General features: G+C 38.7%; 1 protein-coding gene across 17 annotated transcripts in view; it reads right to left on the bottom strand.

The window, feature by feature from the left end:
- NRXN3 (neurexin 3) overlaps nucleotides 1-17762 on the bottom strand; it is a 947214-nt gene that overhangs the window by 650287 nt on the left and 279165 nt on the right. For all 17 annotated transcript variants that reach the window (XM_085225422.1, XM_085225425.1, XM_085225424.1 and 14 more), the window contains 2 exons: nucleotides 7199-7637; nucleotides 796-1179 (listed from right to left, as the gene is read on the bottom strand). In XM_085225422.1, the coding sequence (XP_085081548.1) occupies nucleotides 796-1179; nucleotides 7199-7637 (823 nt within the window). The remainder of the gene's footprint in view (nucleotides 1-795; nucleotides 1180-7198; nucleotides 7638-17762) is intronic.

The following is a 17762-nucleotide window of genomic DNA, read 5'->3' as shown; positions in this document are numbered from 1 at the left end:
AGATATCTTACATTTCTGAATTCATTTCCATGTGGCCCAGAACACATAAGTAAGCCTGCCTGTACCTGCAATACTTGTCTCATTTCTCCAATTCAATGTCTTTCAATCACCAGTCAAAGAGCAACAGTAAGGGGCAGAGATTCATCCACTCACTCCTTCACTAGAACTGTCCTAATCCCACATGTAAAAAAGAGGAAGACTAGATAAAACTTTGTCATGGAGTTATCCCTAGATCTGTGTCTGCGGGAATGTCGCCGCTCCCCCCCCCCCATCTGAGAACAAAGCACCCAGTTACAGTGGTCCATGGAACCAGAACATTGACTCTTTACATCAGCTCCAACTGATTTACATGATGCTACTGATGTGGAATACTGACAATAAAAAAAAAAAAAAAAAAAAAAAAAAAAACACGACAAACTGAGATATGTCATCTATGCCATGCAAGAAAAATCACAACAATCTAAGTTTACGCTCAATATGTTTTCCAGTAATTTGCCTGAGATTTCTCACATATGGCAGCATTTTCTGTCTTAGAAGACAAACTGTACTCAAAGAGACCCCAGAGCTCAAAGAAAAGGATTTCAGATTCAGGGAGTAAAGTAGCACATGAAGGTAAGTTCATGAAATGCAAGTGAAAAACCTGGAAGGAAACAGAGATGAGAGCTTTCCTAGTGTTGGGACTGGAACTCTGCATTGGAAAGATCAACATGGGCACAAGAAAGTCTTATGGAAATACTCAATTTTGTTCTAAAACATCTTCACACCTTCAACTCTGCATAACTGAGGTCAACTTACCTCGTTCACATGTTCTCCCCCAATAGCCAGTGCCAGTGCAGTCACAAATGAAACGGTTCCAGCCATCCTTGCAGACTGCATTATTCTTACATGGGTAGCTGTCACATTGCTTGGTACTCAGGCGGGAGCAGGAGGACTTGACTCCTGCTGCATTCTGTGCCTCTGCCAGCTGCCGGATGTTCTTGCTTCGCCCATCGATGAACAAATCTCGGATACACCCAACGTAGCCATAATTCAGCATTGCTGTCCAGAGCTCAGTGGGAAGGATGAGTCCTGCCCGGTTCTCTGGCAGCCCACCCAGGTACATGTCACCCTCCAGATCCAGGATCTCACTCTCTCCACTAGCGGTGAATGGGGTGCGTCTGCTGTTCACTGATATAGTACCTAAATGAGGAGGATAAGGAAACACCAATCAATGCTTTCACTTACAGCCTCAGTCACTTACAGCCTAGATAATTTCTTCCAGTAATTCAGTACAAAAAACTAAATATTCTCCCCTACGTGAATACACTCCTAACACAGATGGTGACTCCCACACAGCTTCTCCTCTTGAATCACAGGGCATAAGAGTTTTCATAAGTGTGCCTGTGTGCCACACTGTGATATAAGGTCACTAGAATAGCAATGCAGGATCTAAACAATAAGGTAAAAACTGAGCGTTATTGAATAGTACTCATCCAGCAAAGCAAAGACTTACTGAGGAAATACAGGATTTTTATGGTATCAGGAAGAGAGACGAAAAATTATAAAAGTATTCATTCATGTGACATAGTTCTGAGAGAAAACATTTCACGGGTACCTTCAAAGCTGGACATGGACGATAGGACTGCCTCTTAACAAGGCAGTCGATGGCATCAAATTGAAGAGGATGGCTAATGCACTGGAGGAAGGATAGGACTACTAGTTAGAAAACCTTTAAAAGCCAGAGAAAAGGGCTGATAGAAATGTTTGATGTACAACAATAAATAGAAAATCTTGTACCTGGGGCAGAATAATCTCACACGTAATTACAGGCTACAGCCCAACTGAGTAAAGAGCAAAAAGAACCTGAGGATATGTTAGACAGCAACTTGAACTTGAGCCAGTGGCATACACTTGCAATGTCAAGAGACATTGATCACAAGTTTCAATCCTCACACTTGTATTCCAAACTTAGAAAGCCCATAAACAAATTTTTAACTTAATTAACTCAATAATGTTTACTTTTTTGCTATTTTTGTGTAAAACCTTGAACTTTAGCCCCAGTTGTACATTGCCCTATACAAATACTGTTTATCTATCCTTCCCAGCTCCGGTGGAGTATGTTTAAGAAGACAGAAGGAGTGATTCTGCTATAACCCCAATCTGCTTAAAACAGGTGTAGCTTCATTAGGTCAATGTAATTTGCTTTGATGAATACTGAAGTTTGAACCTTTTGTTTCAAATCACTTTGAAATAAGTTCCTTAAGCTTAATCTCACAAAATTTCAATTTTTTATTGAAAGAAGAGTATGTCGATTTCTTGTTTTCTCATTTTTCATCACATCTTTCCAGTCAAGCAAGTATTTTTTTGATGAGACCTAATAATCAGGTTTTCCAAAGACAACTATGGTAAAATCTATTTCCAAAGCACACAGCTTTTCACTTCCATATCCTGACATTTCATTCACTTTTCAATAAACTCATTCAGTCAGGAAAGGCCCTCATTTTTTTTTTCCAGAGTCCTTACAATCCAGTTCCTTTTTCTGGACATAACACATCCTACTTTACTTAGTATACATGGTAGAACTTGCAAGAATAAGAGTACCCTTACTGCCCAGAAAACCAACTGCATCCTGAGCTACATTAAAATGAGTGTAGTCAGCAGTTTGAGGGAGGTGATCCTGCCCTCTAACTATGTCTTGGTGAGATATTCCCTTGGAGTACTGCATCTAGATTTAGAGTCTTCAGTACAGCAGGGACACAGATCTATTGGAGCATGTCCAGAGAAGAGCCACAGAAATCATTCAAGGGATGGAACACCTTCCCTACCAGCTGAAAGAGCTGGGGCTGTCCAGCTGGGAAAAGAGAAGGCTCTGGGAAGTCCTGAGAGTGGTCTGTCAAGTATCTAAAAAGGAGCCTATAAGAAAGAAGGGGACAGACTCTTCAGCAGCATCTAATGTGATAGGACAAGGGGAATGGTTTCAAACTAAAAACTAAAAGAGGGGAGATTCAGACCAGGTGTAAGGAAAACGATTTTATGATAAGAGTAGTGAGGCACTGGTACAGGTTGCCCAGAGGTATGGTGGGTGTCCTGTCCCTGGAGACTGTCAAAGTCAGACTGGACTGGGCTCTGATCTAGCTGTAGGTCTCCCTTTTCATCACAGAGGAAGTGGACCAGACCTTTAGAGGTCCCTTTAAAGCTCAAATGATTCTATGATTCTACAAAATTCGAATTCTATGGAACAAAACATTTTGCACCGTGAAGGTCATCAAACACTGGAAACAGGATCCTCAGAGAGGTGTTTGAATCACCAGCCTTGAAGACATTCAAAACGCAAATGGGCATAGCCCTGAAGGAAGCACATATTTCAGCAGAGTTTGGACTAGAAATCTCCAGAAGTTTTGTTCCAAAGTTTTACAAAGACAGTTAAGTATTTTAACTTCAATTTTACAGATGGAAAATTCGAAGTAAAGGAAGGTAAAGAAGGTCTGAAGAACACTTACTATTAAAACTGTAATGGCCTCTGTATGTTGCAAGCAAAGATGCTTGCATACCTAAACTGAGGCCATAAAATAATCAGAACATACAATATAGAAATGTAATCAGAACACTGTAAACAGTTGCAGAGAAGCAAAGTGACTTTTTTAAGGTCAGATATCTGAAAAAAAGCAGGAAACTCAACACAGGCCTCTCACATCCTAATGCAGCACACTCTTCAGAAGAGCATTCAGCAGCTTTTGTGATAAGGACACCTGCCCACCAGACGCTCAGCAAAAAATTAGCAATTCACTCATGCTAGCAATAAATCATCACATTCAAGTGCCTTGTCATTAAAGTAGTCTGTCCTCAGAGAGGACTATCCAGGCTTTAAGATTAATTGTACATCATTGCATTTTTATCATACACACCTACAATAAGGTGGGAGAGTTTAGTTAATAGAGTCAGCTCTATTTTTTTGTCTCTGTGAGAAAGTACAGATATGTATGAATGCTTTTTTTTTTTTTCAAATTTAATGGGTGTTGTCTTGGAGAACAGCACATACAACAAAGAGACAAGGTATTTCATGTGTGTGAAACAGGAATAATGTAAAAGGCAGAAGAGTGTCAGAAGCAATAGAGGCATTAAAAATTAAAGGCTGACAGAGAACCAGGGTTATTTGATGAATCATTTTGTAAAAGCTAGCTGCAGCAGTGCAGACATTTTCTCTTTTACATTGTAAGAAAAGAGAAGATGTGCCAATACGCCTATAATTGTGAAGGAAGTTTGTCACAGATCACAGGATCACAGCTACCTTTTCAACGTCTCCATTGCCACTCCTCAAAAGCAGCATACAGAGCACACACTACCCAAAAGATTGGAACACAACACTGGAGAGTTGAGCTCCAGACAGCTGCTACTATAGAGAAAGCAAACAACACTTGGAGAAACCAGAAAGGTAGAGAAACCAGCTAAAAGAGAAGAAATATTGAAGAATACTGGAGAATTGTAAAACCTGTAAAAGAGAATGAGATTGTAAAAGAAAATAAGCTAGGCATCAGCCTAACCTTTCTGTACCTTGCAACTATTTCTGTAAGGAAGTGATCCTAGCTCCACTGTATAGGTCTCTTCAGTTCAAGCTACTGAGGTGGAAAAATTTGAATTGATCCTAGGAAAGAGGAGCTAGATAGGCTAACATCATTTGTTTTCCTTCCCTCGAATCTCACGTTTGTGACTGAGTTGAAGCAGATGAAACCCCAACTTGGGAAATCAAAAGCAGCTATGTGCCTCCTTTCAAGGCCCTTAGAGATTTCATGCAGGGTTGAAGAACAAACAAACTAGCACCCCAGTTACTGGTCTGAGTACTGGTATGCAAAACATTGTGCTGATGAAATTGTAGAGAGAAGTTTGCAGAAAGGTTGTTAGTGTCTTAGTGAAGGGAATATCATTTGTTTTGTAGCCAATGACCAACCAAAAATGTTGTCTCATGTAACATGCTCAGTGTTCCCCTACTGGAAACTGTGACAGGTTTTGTAGACACTCCATAGGAGCATTCCCCAGAGACAGAAAGGTTACAGGACAGTGTCCATGTCCACGCTGACAGCTTCTGTCAGAGTACAGAGAAAAACAGCTTTTGTTACTCTGGCAGGTAGCACAGACCAAAGCGTATACAAAGCCTAAGGGGACAGAGATGCCAGAGGTTATTTGAATAAGAGTGCTTTCCCAGCATTTGCACTCCTGCCTTAGTACTGTTCAGTAGTGAATATCTGGATTTTAGGCTATTTTTTTAAGCCCAGCAGAGCCTGAAGTTTTGGACTTTTCTGAAATGAAATGAGGTAAAGGAGATGACATATATTAAAGGACTGGCTGCCTTAGAAATAAGAATCCCAACATTTAGAGGACCAGGTCATCAAACCCAAACAGCTATTTCAGCTTAATGTTAAGTTCATTATTTTGGTTCAGTTTCTACAAAATAGGTATTTGCATTTAAAAAAAAAATAATAATTAAAAATCTCTAAGGTGTAGCAATTCTCTGTTCTGCACACAGGGGAGAAACGCCAAGGGCTAACAAAAAGGGATCATGAACACCCTTCTCACATCTACCAAAACACTACAGAATAAGCGTGGTTGACGCTTCCTAGAGGTATGCCATGGAAAAGTCAGTGTCAGTATCCTAGATATCTGAGAGACACAAAATCAGTCACTAAGGATCATTATCCCAGCATTAGCTGTTAGGAGAAAAAGCAATTAAAAACAAAAGAGAGAGAGAGAGTGAGGAAAGCATGTGCAAATATGTTCATTTTGTTGAGCAAAGCTTTCAATTTAGAATCTGTTATCTCCACTCAGCGTTCAGGCCATCACAAACCTTTCTGTCAGACAACAAATAAGCTAGTCCCATGATCTCACCCACAAAGTAGCAATGCCATCTGTCACACCCTCATAGACAAATGAACATGGGTCCCTCTTGTGGGATTTTACAAAATTTTTTAGCAGAGAGTTTAGTGTCATTTCTCCTCCTCCTGCAGCTGCCTCTCCAGGGACCAGACAGTCCCCAAGCGAGTAAAGAAAACTGAAGGCAGTACTGAATGCTAGTAATTGAGTTTATTCTTGGAAGTTAATTAAATTTTAGCTATTCTAAAGAAATCAAAGCTCAACTTATTTATTTATTTAAGGCTTCTTTTATAAAATGTTCCTATCGATGTCTTTAGGAGATAGCAATATATAACCACATATATTAAGTCCCAGTACAGTCTGATGTGAAATTCAGAAAAACTCCTTACATCATCAAAGGAAAAAAGTGGCTTCAGGCAAAGACCTGTTCAAACAGCTAGGCTATGCACAGTAGCTGAAAGTCAGCTCTTTTGAAAACGCTTTTGAAAAATCCCACCAGTCCAGAAGGAATTCTCATACAATTTGTCACATATTCTTAAAATGAAGTTACATTATTTGTTTCCTTACATAATCACCATTAGCATGCTAACATTTACACAGCATTAGAAACAAATAAAATACCTCTTTGTAACTGCACGGTAAGTATATTAATTAAAATAAACTAAAAGACATTTTTGAAAATAAGAAACTATGAGGGGGAAAAAAAAAAAATCCAATGAATGCTGACCTAGATATTTAGACTAGGATTTCTACAGACTTGGCATACAGTCTGCAAGTGAAAAAGAAACCTAACCCGAAACTCCAAGATGCGAAGTGAAACAGAACAGTATGAAAATGTTATTTTGTCATCATGATTTTTTCACTGATTGAGCACATTACTTCTATTTTCCTTGTGACAAGATTTAAACCCTCTGTTCTTTAAAGGCACAAGAATCAGTAGAAGACACAGATCACAACAGGAAGTTCTCACTTGGTTTCTGCTCAGTTGCTTTTTTAACAGAAACTCAAAGTAGATCACTGAGAATTTCTCAAAACAAGAACAAAATAATAACAGTTCTGAAGGTTCTTAAACCTTAGCAAGGCCTACAAAGAAGTCACCATTACAATTACATATGAAATTATAAAGATAGGTCCAGAGTATCAGAAGTTTTAGAATAAAGATTAATAGACTCCCCTCTGTGATGCTCTATCTGAAGTTCACATTAGATATCTAATGAAAATCTGTCCATTCACATCTTTGTTTTGCTGGACAAATGCCATTAGAGTAAGATTAGGTTTTTGTAAGAAGGTGATTAATAATTAGTAGGTTTAGAACTGAAAGATGAATCTACTATAGAAAAAGTCACCACTCTACCTGATCTTCCATCTCGTTGAATATCCACATGATACCATTCTCCATCATTGGCTTTCTTCTGCGTGGCTTTGACTTTAATGGTCCCAGACCCCATGTCCAGCAACAAGTAGAGGTTCCCATCTAGAAGTTCAACTGCAAAGAAGTCTACCTTAGTGTTTTTCTGGCTCCTGGCATCTTTCCTCTCCTGAGGCTTGCCATGGGTGAAAAGTATTAGCCCATTGGGTTCGGTGGTTCGGAAATCAAATGATATGGAGCCCATCCTTTTGGTGTTCCATTTGGGCAAACTAATATACGCCTCAGGTGTCTCAAAGCTGATGGGGTCCAGTGTAGCCACATTCTCACATACAAATTTCACTTCTCCATAGATTTTCATCTTAGTATCACCAATCCGTGCCAAGCGAGACAGCTCCAGACGAATGTCATTATTCTTATAAACAACCTGCCAGACAGAAAGAAAAACATCATACATCAATCCTGCATACTGTACAAATACTCCAATTACCTTCATCCGTGGGAGATAAACTTCTCCCAAAAGGTAGTGGGGAGCTGAAGACAGACCACGCAAGATTGTGACATGATGACAGAAGCAAAGAACAGAAGCAGGAAGGTGTATAGGAATGACAGCAGTGGGTACTCTGTGATGACTGTAGATCAGATAATCTGGCAGAAGAGAAGAACACTTGCTGAAGGACAGAGAGAACAATCAACTTGATCACAGGCTCATTCAGCTGTAAAAGCTTTTGTATATAAAATGCAGTGTATGTCTGGCATCATGCTGTTGTATTTGCATAACGTCCATACAAAATACATAACAAAGTTTAACCTCTATGTCCATTTCTGCTAATCACAGCTGGGAAGTTTGTGCCACCACTGCCATTTTTTTATTATTCTTATAAACCTACTTTATCATTAGAAGAGAGATGTAAAAAAAAAAAAAAAAAAAATTAACCAAGTTCCTGTGAACTACTGGTGATTGTCCTGTGGTTCCTAAAGAGCTTCAAGATGAAAGAAAGAGAGAAAGACGGAGGGAGGGAGGGAGAAAGGGAGGGAGGGAGGAAGAGGGAAAGAGAAGGAAGAAAGGAAGGAGGGAGGGAGGGAGAAAGGGAGGAAAGGAGGAAAGGAGGGAGGAAAGGAGGGAGGGAGAGAAATTTATCTTACCAAGAAATCTTAAAACACAACAGGCACAAAGCTACAATAGGCATAACTACATAACAAACAAAAATCTCTATGTACGGAGTGCCTGGACTCAAACACAGTCTGGGGTGATGACCAGAGCTCTGGACTCTGCATAGTGCTACATGAATGGAAAATATGCGAGAGGAGAGTCCCAAGTAGCCACATACTACTGAGCATACTAGCTCAGGTGAAAGTCCCAACTTTCTCTTTCTCACAGGTACAGAATTAAACTGCGTGTGAAAGAGCAAATCCCTCTGCCCCATGCCATCCTCTCAGAGTCAGGGACTGGAGAAGGCACAGAGCTATATAATATTCATTAACAGATCTTCCTCTCAACAGCCTTCCATGCTTCCTGAAGCTGGACGAGAACATATAGCAAGCAGAAGCATTTCTGCAAATAGCAGTTCTGCATCACTACTGAAAACTCTGATTTCTTGTAAGGAGGTATTATTATAAAGTACTTTCTACCTATTATGTACGGCATCACACACATAAACACAGATTTCATTACTTCTGCTTTCAAAATGCTAACAGGATGAGTTGTCAGCAATTTACTAAGAAAAGAGAAGGGAAAAAAGATGTGTATTTTTAATTCTAAAAATATCATCTAAAGTGGCGTATGGACAGGCTTAAAAACATGCAGATGTAACATTTGGACATGCAGCTGTAACACTCAGTCTGAAGGCCCAAGGGGAGTTTCTGACCAAACAGAAAATTCTTCACTGATGTACTCTAGGCTGTAAACCCAGCAGTAGATTGAAGATAAGTAGATCAGAAAAGAAATTTTCCAGAATCAGACAGACATATTTAATCCTAGTAGCAACTAACAGAAATAACTATAGAATATCACAGTACAGGAAAAGCTGATAAAAAAAATCAGTAGAAAATATTAAAAGGCATGTGATAGAGAGGATGGAGAACAAGATTCTAAAGATGACCTTAGGATAAAAAAGAAATGAAATCACAATTCAACAAAGTTGTAGCAAGTGAAGAACTTCCATATTTTGCTACGGAGAAAGGAGAATTTCTACAGCACAGCATAGCATCTGTTCTCCTTGTTTCAAAGGCAAAATGTCCTACATCAGAGTGAAAGGAGAATCCAAATGTTAGTTCCCATGTGGAGTCATGTCACAACATTGTAGTTCCTCCCAGCAGAGGACAGTATTGACCTGCAATAGCTCTAGTTATTTTGCTCTAGTTTCCTATGAGAGCACTCTGCCCTTCCACAGACTTTGAAAACATCAAGTCTGTTATTATCCACAACACAAATAAAATATATTTTCAATTTATGGAACTGTAGTAGTTTCATTCTGTGGATTAACCAGGTCAAATACACTGGCTAGACAGACCACACACCTCCTTCCAGCAGCTCAGTAGGGAGATGCATTGCAGCACCTCTCTTCCTCTGGCAGACAAACAAGTACAATGAGCCAGACAGCAGAGACAAACAACGGCTACAACCATATCCAGAAAAAGGCATGTGAGTCAAGTTAGGTGTACGACTCCCTGTAGCTCTGGGTTTCTACCTGGACTGGCAAGGGCTTCTGCACATGCTTTTTGTTGGGGCCATGTCCAGTGCTTTCCACAAACACTATCTCAGGGCAGTGCACATAAGCCAGTCTCTGCATCTTGAAGAAATGGTGGAATTGAGGGTGCAAAGGAAAATGAAGGAAAATGAAAAAGCAATTAAGAGCATGGAATAGCTGCTCTATGAGGACAGGCCAGAAAAGAAAAGAATAAATAAATGCCAGAGCTCTCCCATTGAGACTGAGAAAGAATATAATCAAATATTATAGAAGATGGTGGAGAAAGTGAACATAGCACAGCTCTGCCACATCCAGCAATAGCAGAACTAGAGGTATTCCCAGAAATGCAAGTTTAAATATATTCTTACTTATTTACAATGAGAACTTTTGGAACATGCTACTACAAGAAGTCATGGAAATAGAGAAGGGAGCAGCGGCAGGTTCAGAAAAAGAAACAAGAGGAAGCATGGAAGGAAGTTTTACAAACTGTTATAAAAGAAAATGGAGGCATAGATCTTCTAATTAATCCTCATTAGATGACTGTATGCTGTGGGAATGTAAGAAAAAAGTAATGCTGACAACAACTATGCTCATGTCACACTTTTGCATGTGACAGAGGGGGAGAAGAAGGAGAAGACCTCCCTGGCCCTTCATCCTCCTATCCCTTTTTCAGGGAGAAGAAAAAGAAAAATGGCTCAGTTAAGATAAGGAGAGAGAATTAATTTATTACAAATGGTAAAAGCACGCAACAACCTGCTACATGATGTCATGATATGGAATACTGATAAAATCAGGACAGCTCACATGCTCACTCTTAGTAGCCCTTACAACTGCTGCTATTGGAGGCAGAATACTGAATGAATGGGCAGATGGTTCTTCAGTTCTAGCAGAGCTTTTCCCATATTTTTAATGAATGTGTGCAGTCTACTCTTTGCCTCACTGCAAGGACGGTCTGGGAATGTGAATAATTAGTAATGGAGACAATCCTTCTGACAGCACTTACAGGACTGGTGTGACTCTGGTGCAACTGCATTCATGGTTTCATCCTGTTACGGAGCTGCTTAGGGGGGCAAAAGAATGCCAGGCCAGAATGAACAGTGACTTTAATGATTTTATCATAGGAGAATTGCTCTCATAGAGCAATGTTAACAATTCTTCACATGGACATTTAACTAAAAAATAGCATGAGTACCTGGATTTCTATCTCCTCTACGTGAGAAGAAAAGTAGCACAGTGCCTACAGATGATATCTGGTGCCGGGCTATGTCCTGTATCTAGCTATGACTCAATGATCTGTTCTTAGGGACTTCTGCAGGTTGTTGGTAAAAGGAATACGCTTACATACACATAAGCAGCTTCCAGCTCCCAAGCTGAGCAGCACACAGGTTATGCTTCGCTTTTCATGTATTAGATACTTGAATAACAACTTCTTTCTGCTTTGGGGAAATGCAGAGAGTCCACTTCCAAGTTTGTCTGGGGTTTACAGCAGACTGCCATGCATTTCATTGATTACACCAAGGCCACAGCAGAAAATCCTCAACAAAAAAGGCTTTTAAAGCATCTAGAGAAAAATACATGGAATTGGTCACTAGCAATTGTAGATCTGAGAGCAAGTCTGGAAAAAAGACTGACAAAGCAACTTCAAAGGAAGACCTACAGAAGAAAGGTGAAAGGGTATTGAATGTATACAAGCATTCTGAGTCCAGTATTTTCAAAGCAGATTCACCCAGATCTGAATCTCTGTTACTCAAGTATTTGTTGTTCTTCAACATTTTCTTTAAATAAAAACAAAACTGCAAACACAACCGAAACTTAATCTACCCTGAGAAATGTTAAGAATACTTACGGTTAAGGAAGAAGTGTGATTATGTGACTGCCTTTAGACACCACTTACAGCCTCGTTTGGACATCAAAATCCTAACATATAGTCAGGTACAACTCAATATAGTCACAACTCTCAGAACCATAAACAAAAGACTAAAAATAATCCTTAAATGTGAATTCACCAGGTGAATTCTGAGCAGGAATAAAGAGACAACAGTATCTTTGGCTTGGGCAATGAAAAAAACGAAAGCAGCTTCGGATATCTGCAGTTTGTCACACCAAAAGTTCAAGAATGAGAAAAGAGAACATAATTAAAGGACTGGAATGCATGCCCCATAGCAAAGAATATTCAAATTCAGTCCTTTTAATAGGCAGAGGTTACAGGGTGATCTGATCACAAACTACAAGTACCTATGCAAAAAATGGAATTTGACAATAGAGGGCTCTTAAATCCACACGACAAAGGAATAATAGGATCCGGGGGCTAGAAACTGAAGTTTGAGAAATTCACATTTTAAAATATTATGACTTATTTTTACATGAGGGTAATTTGCTGTTGAAATAAATTACTACAGGTTATGGTGTATTCTCAGCTACTGGCAAATTAAAATAGGAACTTGTTTTTCTAAAAGACATAGCGAGACAGAAACTAATTATATAGCAAATCAGTCTAGATTAATCATAATGGTTCTTTCTGCCCTCATAACCTATGTATCTTTGTGTTTTAATGAAATCAACAGATGCTTCACTGCAGTTTTCCAGGACAGATGAAATACGTCCTTGCATAATGTTAAAACTGGCTAATAAAGGAGAACAGACTCGTGTTGATTCTAGTCAGATTTGCCACCAGCGCTTTACTCAGGCTTTGTTGCATGTTTGTGACTCCAGCTTGCAAAATACCACTAAAAAGAAAGACAAGTAAAAAGCCTAGGGAATAAAACTCAATTCCATACTTCTATATATATGAGCTTAAAGAGTTTCGTTTTTAGAAAGTCATCTGCTGCAAGCCAGAAAAGACTTTCAGTGAGGAAGCTGTCAGCCAGCAGTATTACCTATCATCTGTGAACACTTCCTTTCTCATAGTTTCATTTTACCTGGAATCTCTGAACTACCTTGAGGCTTTTAGGGATATTCCAAGATACTGATGGAAATTCTGCAGCTCAGGCCATGAGTGATTCAGAGGACTGTCCCTTGCTAGGGCATAGCTTTCAAGTGCCCTTCTGGACACATCTTCCATGACAACTTACCAGTAAGCACAGCAATAAAAACAATACCTATGAATTTGTCCATATTTACCAGATGGCTTTCTAAAAAAAGCTGATGATGCCTGTTTAAAAAGAGCAGCTTGTTTTTGTGCCACATCTGATATCTGTATCAGAGAGGGTCAAGATGCCTAAGAGTGTCAGAGATAATTTCCAGCACAGTCATACAAGTCATAAAGTCATCCACTTTGTAAGTTCTCCCTGGAAGGGAGGTAGAAAAGAGAAAAAAGAATGATTGTTTGAAAAGTAAACTTTACTCTCTCAATCTCAAAAAACAATTTATATTCTCAAAATACAACAAGCAAAACAACAGAAGCTTTTTTTTCTTTTTCCATGGGGAGTTGTTCTGAACATGGTCTAAGAGAGGAATAATTTAATGGTTCAATCTGTCTTTGCTTTATGAATTGGGTTGTACAAAAGGATGGTCAGGGATTGGGTAGTACAGATAGACATGGTCTCAGATTGTCAGCAGTGGAAGAATTCCATGACATCTGAGGTATTCTGAAGGATAAAGAGAAAAAAAGGTATACAGTAAATCAGGTTTCCTTTAAATCTATTGAGAAAAAAGAGTTTGTTTTAAGCTGAGCTAAAACAAATTGGCAATCTGGTTTTGAGGTTTCTTAAAAATGGCAACTTTACAATTCTGAAGCATTCAAGGAACTTCTCCAGCTGAACTTATGATAAGAAGCTTCACTCATGGGTTAATGAGAGCTCTAATCAGATGGCTTTTCACAATGATGAAAAGTGTCTCTCTGCAATCAAGTGAAGATGCAGATAGAGAGTGAACAACAAAAGTGAGGAAAAAATGATGTGCTAGGCTTGGCGAGTAGCCAGTCTTCAGTTCCTCTTGAAGCTGGTGCTATTAAGCAGGAAATGTGTTATGGTGCAGCCTGGACAGCCTGGTGAATTAGAAGATGGCAATCTCAAACCATCATGAAGAAAAGGTCAAAAACCTGCAGGATGCTGAAGTTCAGCTAGCTAGGAAAGTAACTGTGAAGGGTCATCCAGGTTGTTTACCTGCTGCATCCTGTGTATTACTGTTTTTTTTCTGCCACAACCCTCCCAGCTCATGAACTGCCTGCACCACTTCTCAGAATTGTAAGTGTGAGACATTCAGCCTAGAGCCTTTCTAAGACTTCCTTAAAGACATCTGCATCATAAAAGCTGTTGCAGCTTCATAAATTACAGCTCATCAACTGGTACAGCAGAATTATGTGTTTCTAATCTGCCTCAACTAGCAAGCAGAAGCAAACACACCAACTAATAATGGCTTTTTTTGCATTTGGGACAGACTATGTGTGCAGTGGATGAAGGCTCCAGTGATGGGGAACTAAAGCTGCTGTACTATTTAAAGTGTACTTATTATCTAAGTAGACTGTGCATACCTGATCTAACCTATCTATTTGATGGTTCACTGGGATAACAACTGTATTCAGGTATTTATAGATTCACAGTTACCAACCACTGCACTGAAGTTTATTTGCCTGGCATGAGAAACAATGCGTCCAGCATTGATAATAAATAAGTGAAACCAAACAAAAGAGACTGAAATACAATTTGTGCTGTGTTGGCTGAAGTAATGCAATCTTGCAGCTCATCTGGAAATGTTTAACAAAGAACATAAGTTTATCCCGCTAAAAATAGGAATATAAGGAGTAGAATGCTTAAACAATAAATCCATCTGAATAATTTTGAGTTTTGTCTAGGAAGATAAAGAGAAACATTCTCTGTAGAAGGATATAAAGAGCAAGAAAAAAAAAGGGATACAAGGTTGGTGGGATTCTTTCAACTGCTCTAGTGAGAACGCAGTAAAAATAATCATTCAAAAGAGACTTAGGCTGAAAAATAATATTTCCTTAAACTAATCCAGTTTCTGGATACCAAGAAAAGAAGACCCAATACTTCAGGTCACGATTCTCCTTTGAGACTTAAATTAAGCCTCTGCATCTCTTAAGAATTCAGGACATCTGAGTCTTCTCAGTTGTAGCAGAGTTAACATCTGCCCAAATAATTCACACAATATCTCAGAGAAAGCTGAAACAGATTAAGGCAGTCCATCTTTCTGCCTTATCTTTCACTTCATATACATCAAGATAAAGACTAAATATTACTATGTACACATTTTTGGAATAAAATCTACAATTTTTTGCCTTATGACCCAAGTATACAAAAGAGATATTCCAAATAATGGGGGGGGGGGAAAGAGGAAAAAAAGAATTATTTTGCAGTTCTGTATTGAAGGTCTAGTATCTGTCTTGAGCTGTACAATATAATTTTGCATATTCTGAGCCTGCTTCTTCTTGAGTTAGCTACAAATATTGCTCCACAGCTTTACTTATTCTTGGTGTTGCACTGCAGCATCTGAGCTACAAAAGAGCACTGTGTAGTGAAATGCCCTACTTCTTGGATTCCTTCTTTTGAAGCGGTAGCAATAACGGGATAATTTATCACATGTGGATTTCTCAACCTCCACACTGGGGCATCTCATCTGCTAATTCATTTGGACTATTGTTGAAGAAAATCTTGATTTCAAAGGGAATAACAGACCCTATAATTGCATCTTAAGACAAAGATGACAAGAACATGAGAAATGATATATATTCATTTGCGAAGAAAAGGCATGATACTGTACAAAGAAAGAAGCTGCAAAAGAAATGCTGTTGAAAGACTGTATATTAGCTTGAGAGACTGAACTTGTTTCCTCAGCTACCGAAAAAAGACAGCATAGGCAGCAGTAAGATTAAATAGAACTTGCTGCAGCATAGATATCATTTGCAAACACTGGAGTAAGTGAAAATGGGGATAACAGGAAATAATGTATAGTTTCCAGATTTCTTAAAATATTACCCTTTCGCTTTCTAAGCAGTGGTGAGAAAACCACTTAAACCCAAATGCTTTCAATAGTGTATTTTTCAGAGCATGATGACAAATTTGAGGTGATACAACTGGTTTTGCAGAATTGCTCATCATACAAAAGCTCTGAATGAAGATAATGAGAGATTTTATCTTTATACTGCTAAACACTAATTGAAATGCTCTTAGAAATTAGACAGATTTCTCAGTCTGTTCTTAAAAACTGATACTTGTTAATATTTAGGTGTGAAAGTAACTGATATTTTACACATATTGATGTCATTGCAAAGCACGTAAAGAATTTCATTGTGGATTCAGATGCATAAATCTTACCTTCCTTCCTGCTTCTTGTTCTTGCACATTTGGTCTGGTAACAAAAAAGAATAAAAAGTGCAAGACAGAAAAGTCAAGACAGCCAGATATGGTTCTCCTCATTTGTGCCGAAGTCCATACACACAGATGTACTCATGCTATCCCCAGAGAGCAAGCTGTATTCGAGACATCTCTCTGGGTACAGGGAGGACGCTGAGGAGGTATATCAGTATTCTACCAATACTCACGAATATGCAATAATGAAGAGAAATGTTCTACACTAAGCTTGTATAGTACAGAGGGAAAAAGAATTGGGGGGAGGGGAAATCAGAAAGATACATTGAGAACATCATTTGGTGGATGAATTGAACAAAGCATCCTGGAATATATGTGAAACATGGGAGGAGACGGTGCTGTAGTCTGCTGGAGAACTTGTCCTGCTCAGCAAATTGAACTCCAAGAAAGGAGTGGGCCTGTTTGAAATAGTCCCAAGGAGGGCAATGAGAAGAACCAGACGTCTAGAAAATAAAAGTAAGATTGAAAGCATTGCTTCTTTTTTAATATAAAGAAAACTGAAACAGTTTTCAAATATAAAAGGCTGTTACAAAATGAAAGGGAACAATCTGCTTTTTGTATCCATGATGAAAAGGACAAGAAATAAGGGGTAAAAATTACAGCAGTGAAATATCTGACTTTAGGAAAGGCTTTTTATATTTAAGAGCAGCACTGGAAGAGATTAGAGATTGTCTAAGGAGCAACCATCACTGGAGACCTTCAATTACAGGTTACGCAAATTGCTGTCGGGACTTGTGTGGCTGTCATTGATTTTTTTCTTGAGACAGTAGAAGCAGAAAGGACTAAATAACCTCCCAAGACTCCTTCCAGTCTTATTTTCTATGATTCTGTATTTGAAATAGGAAATAACCTATGTAGTTAAAGACTTTGATAGAGCTTAACTTTATATTAACAAAAATCTGATATCTCGCAAATCCGAAGGGCTTAAATTTGCAAGAAAACAGCCTAGCTAATAAAGGCTTGGCTACTTCTCAGCGTTGAAACAAAACAAAAAATGACAACTGTCACAGAAGCTTATTTACAAGCCTGAATCAGTTGGTTTCAACTACATTCAGTTCTGTATTGAACCTATAGTTCTGCATTGAGTTTGTAGAGATATTCACTAGTTACAGAATATGCTGCTCCTCCCAAGTTCATCCTGAAAACTCAAATTTGTCTAGCCAGCACAAGCTAAATCTGTCTAGCTTGGATCAGTGATGAGTCTGTGAGGAAATGATTACTGTCAAGTACCTTAAGGAATTCATCTGAAGAGCAGAAAGGAAATATTTTAGGATGGCCCCATTGATCGTTTTAAGGCTTGAACTTTATTACACAAGACTCTGAAAACTGTATCAGATGATGACTTAGCAAATAAACATTCTGCTTACTGCTTTTATTGTATTTCAAATCCACCTAAGATTGTTCAACTACAAAATACCTGCCTTGGTAAAATAGATCTGTTTAGTATGGCTGAGTGAATGTTTCCATTGGGACAGCTTTCTAACAGAACTCCATTTTCCTAATAGAGAATTAGCAATGAAATGTCTCACTTCAAGT

This window comes from Meleagris gallopavo, chromosome 5 (genome assembly GCF_905368555.1).
Source record: "Meleagris gallopavo chromosome 5, MGAL_WU_HG_1.1, whole genome shotgun sequence".
Taxonomy (NCBI): domain Eukaryota; kingdom Metazoa; phylum Chordata; class Aves; order Galliformes; family Phasianidae; genus Meleagris; species Meleagris gallopavo.
This window is presented reverse-complemented; position numbering and strand designations above follow the sequence as displayed.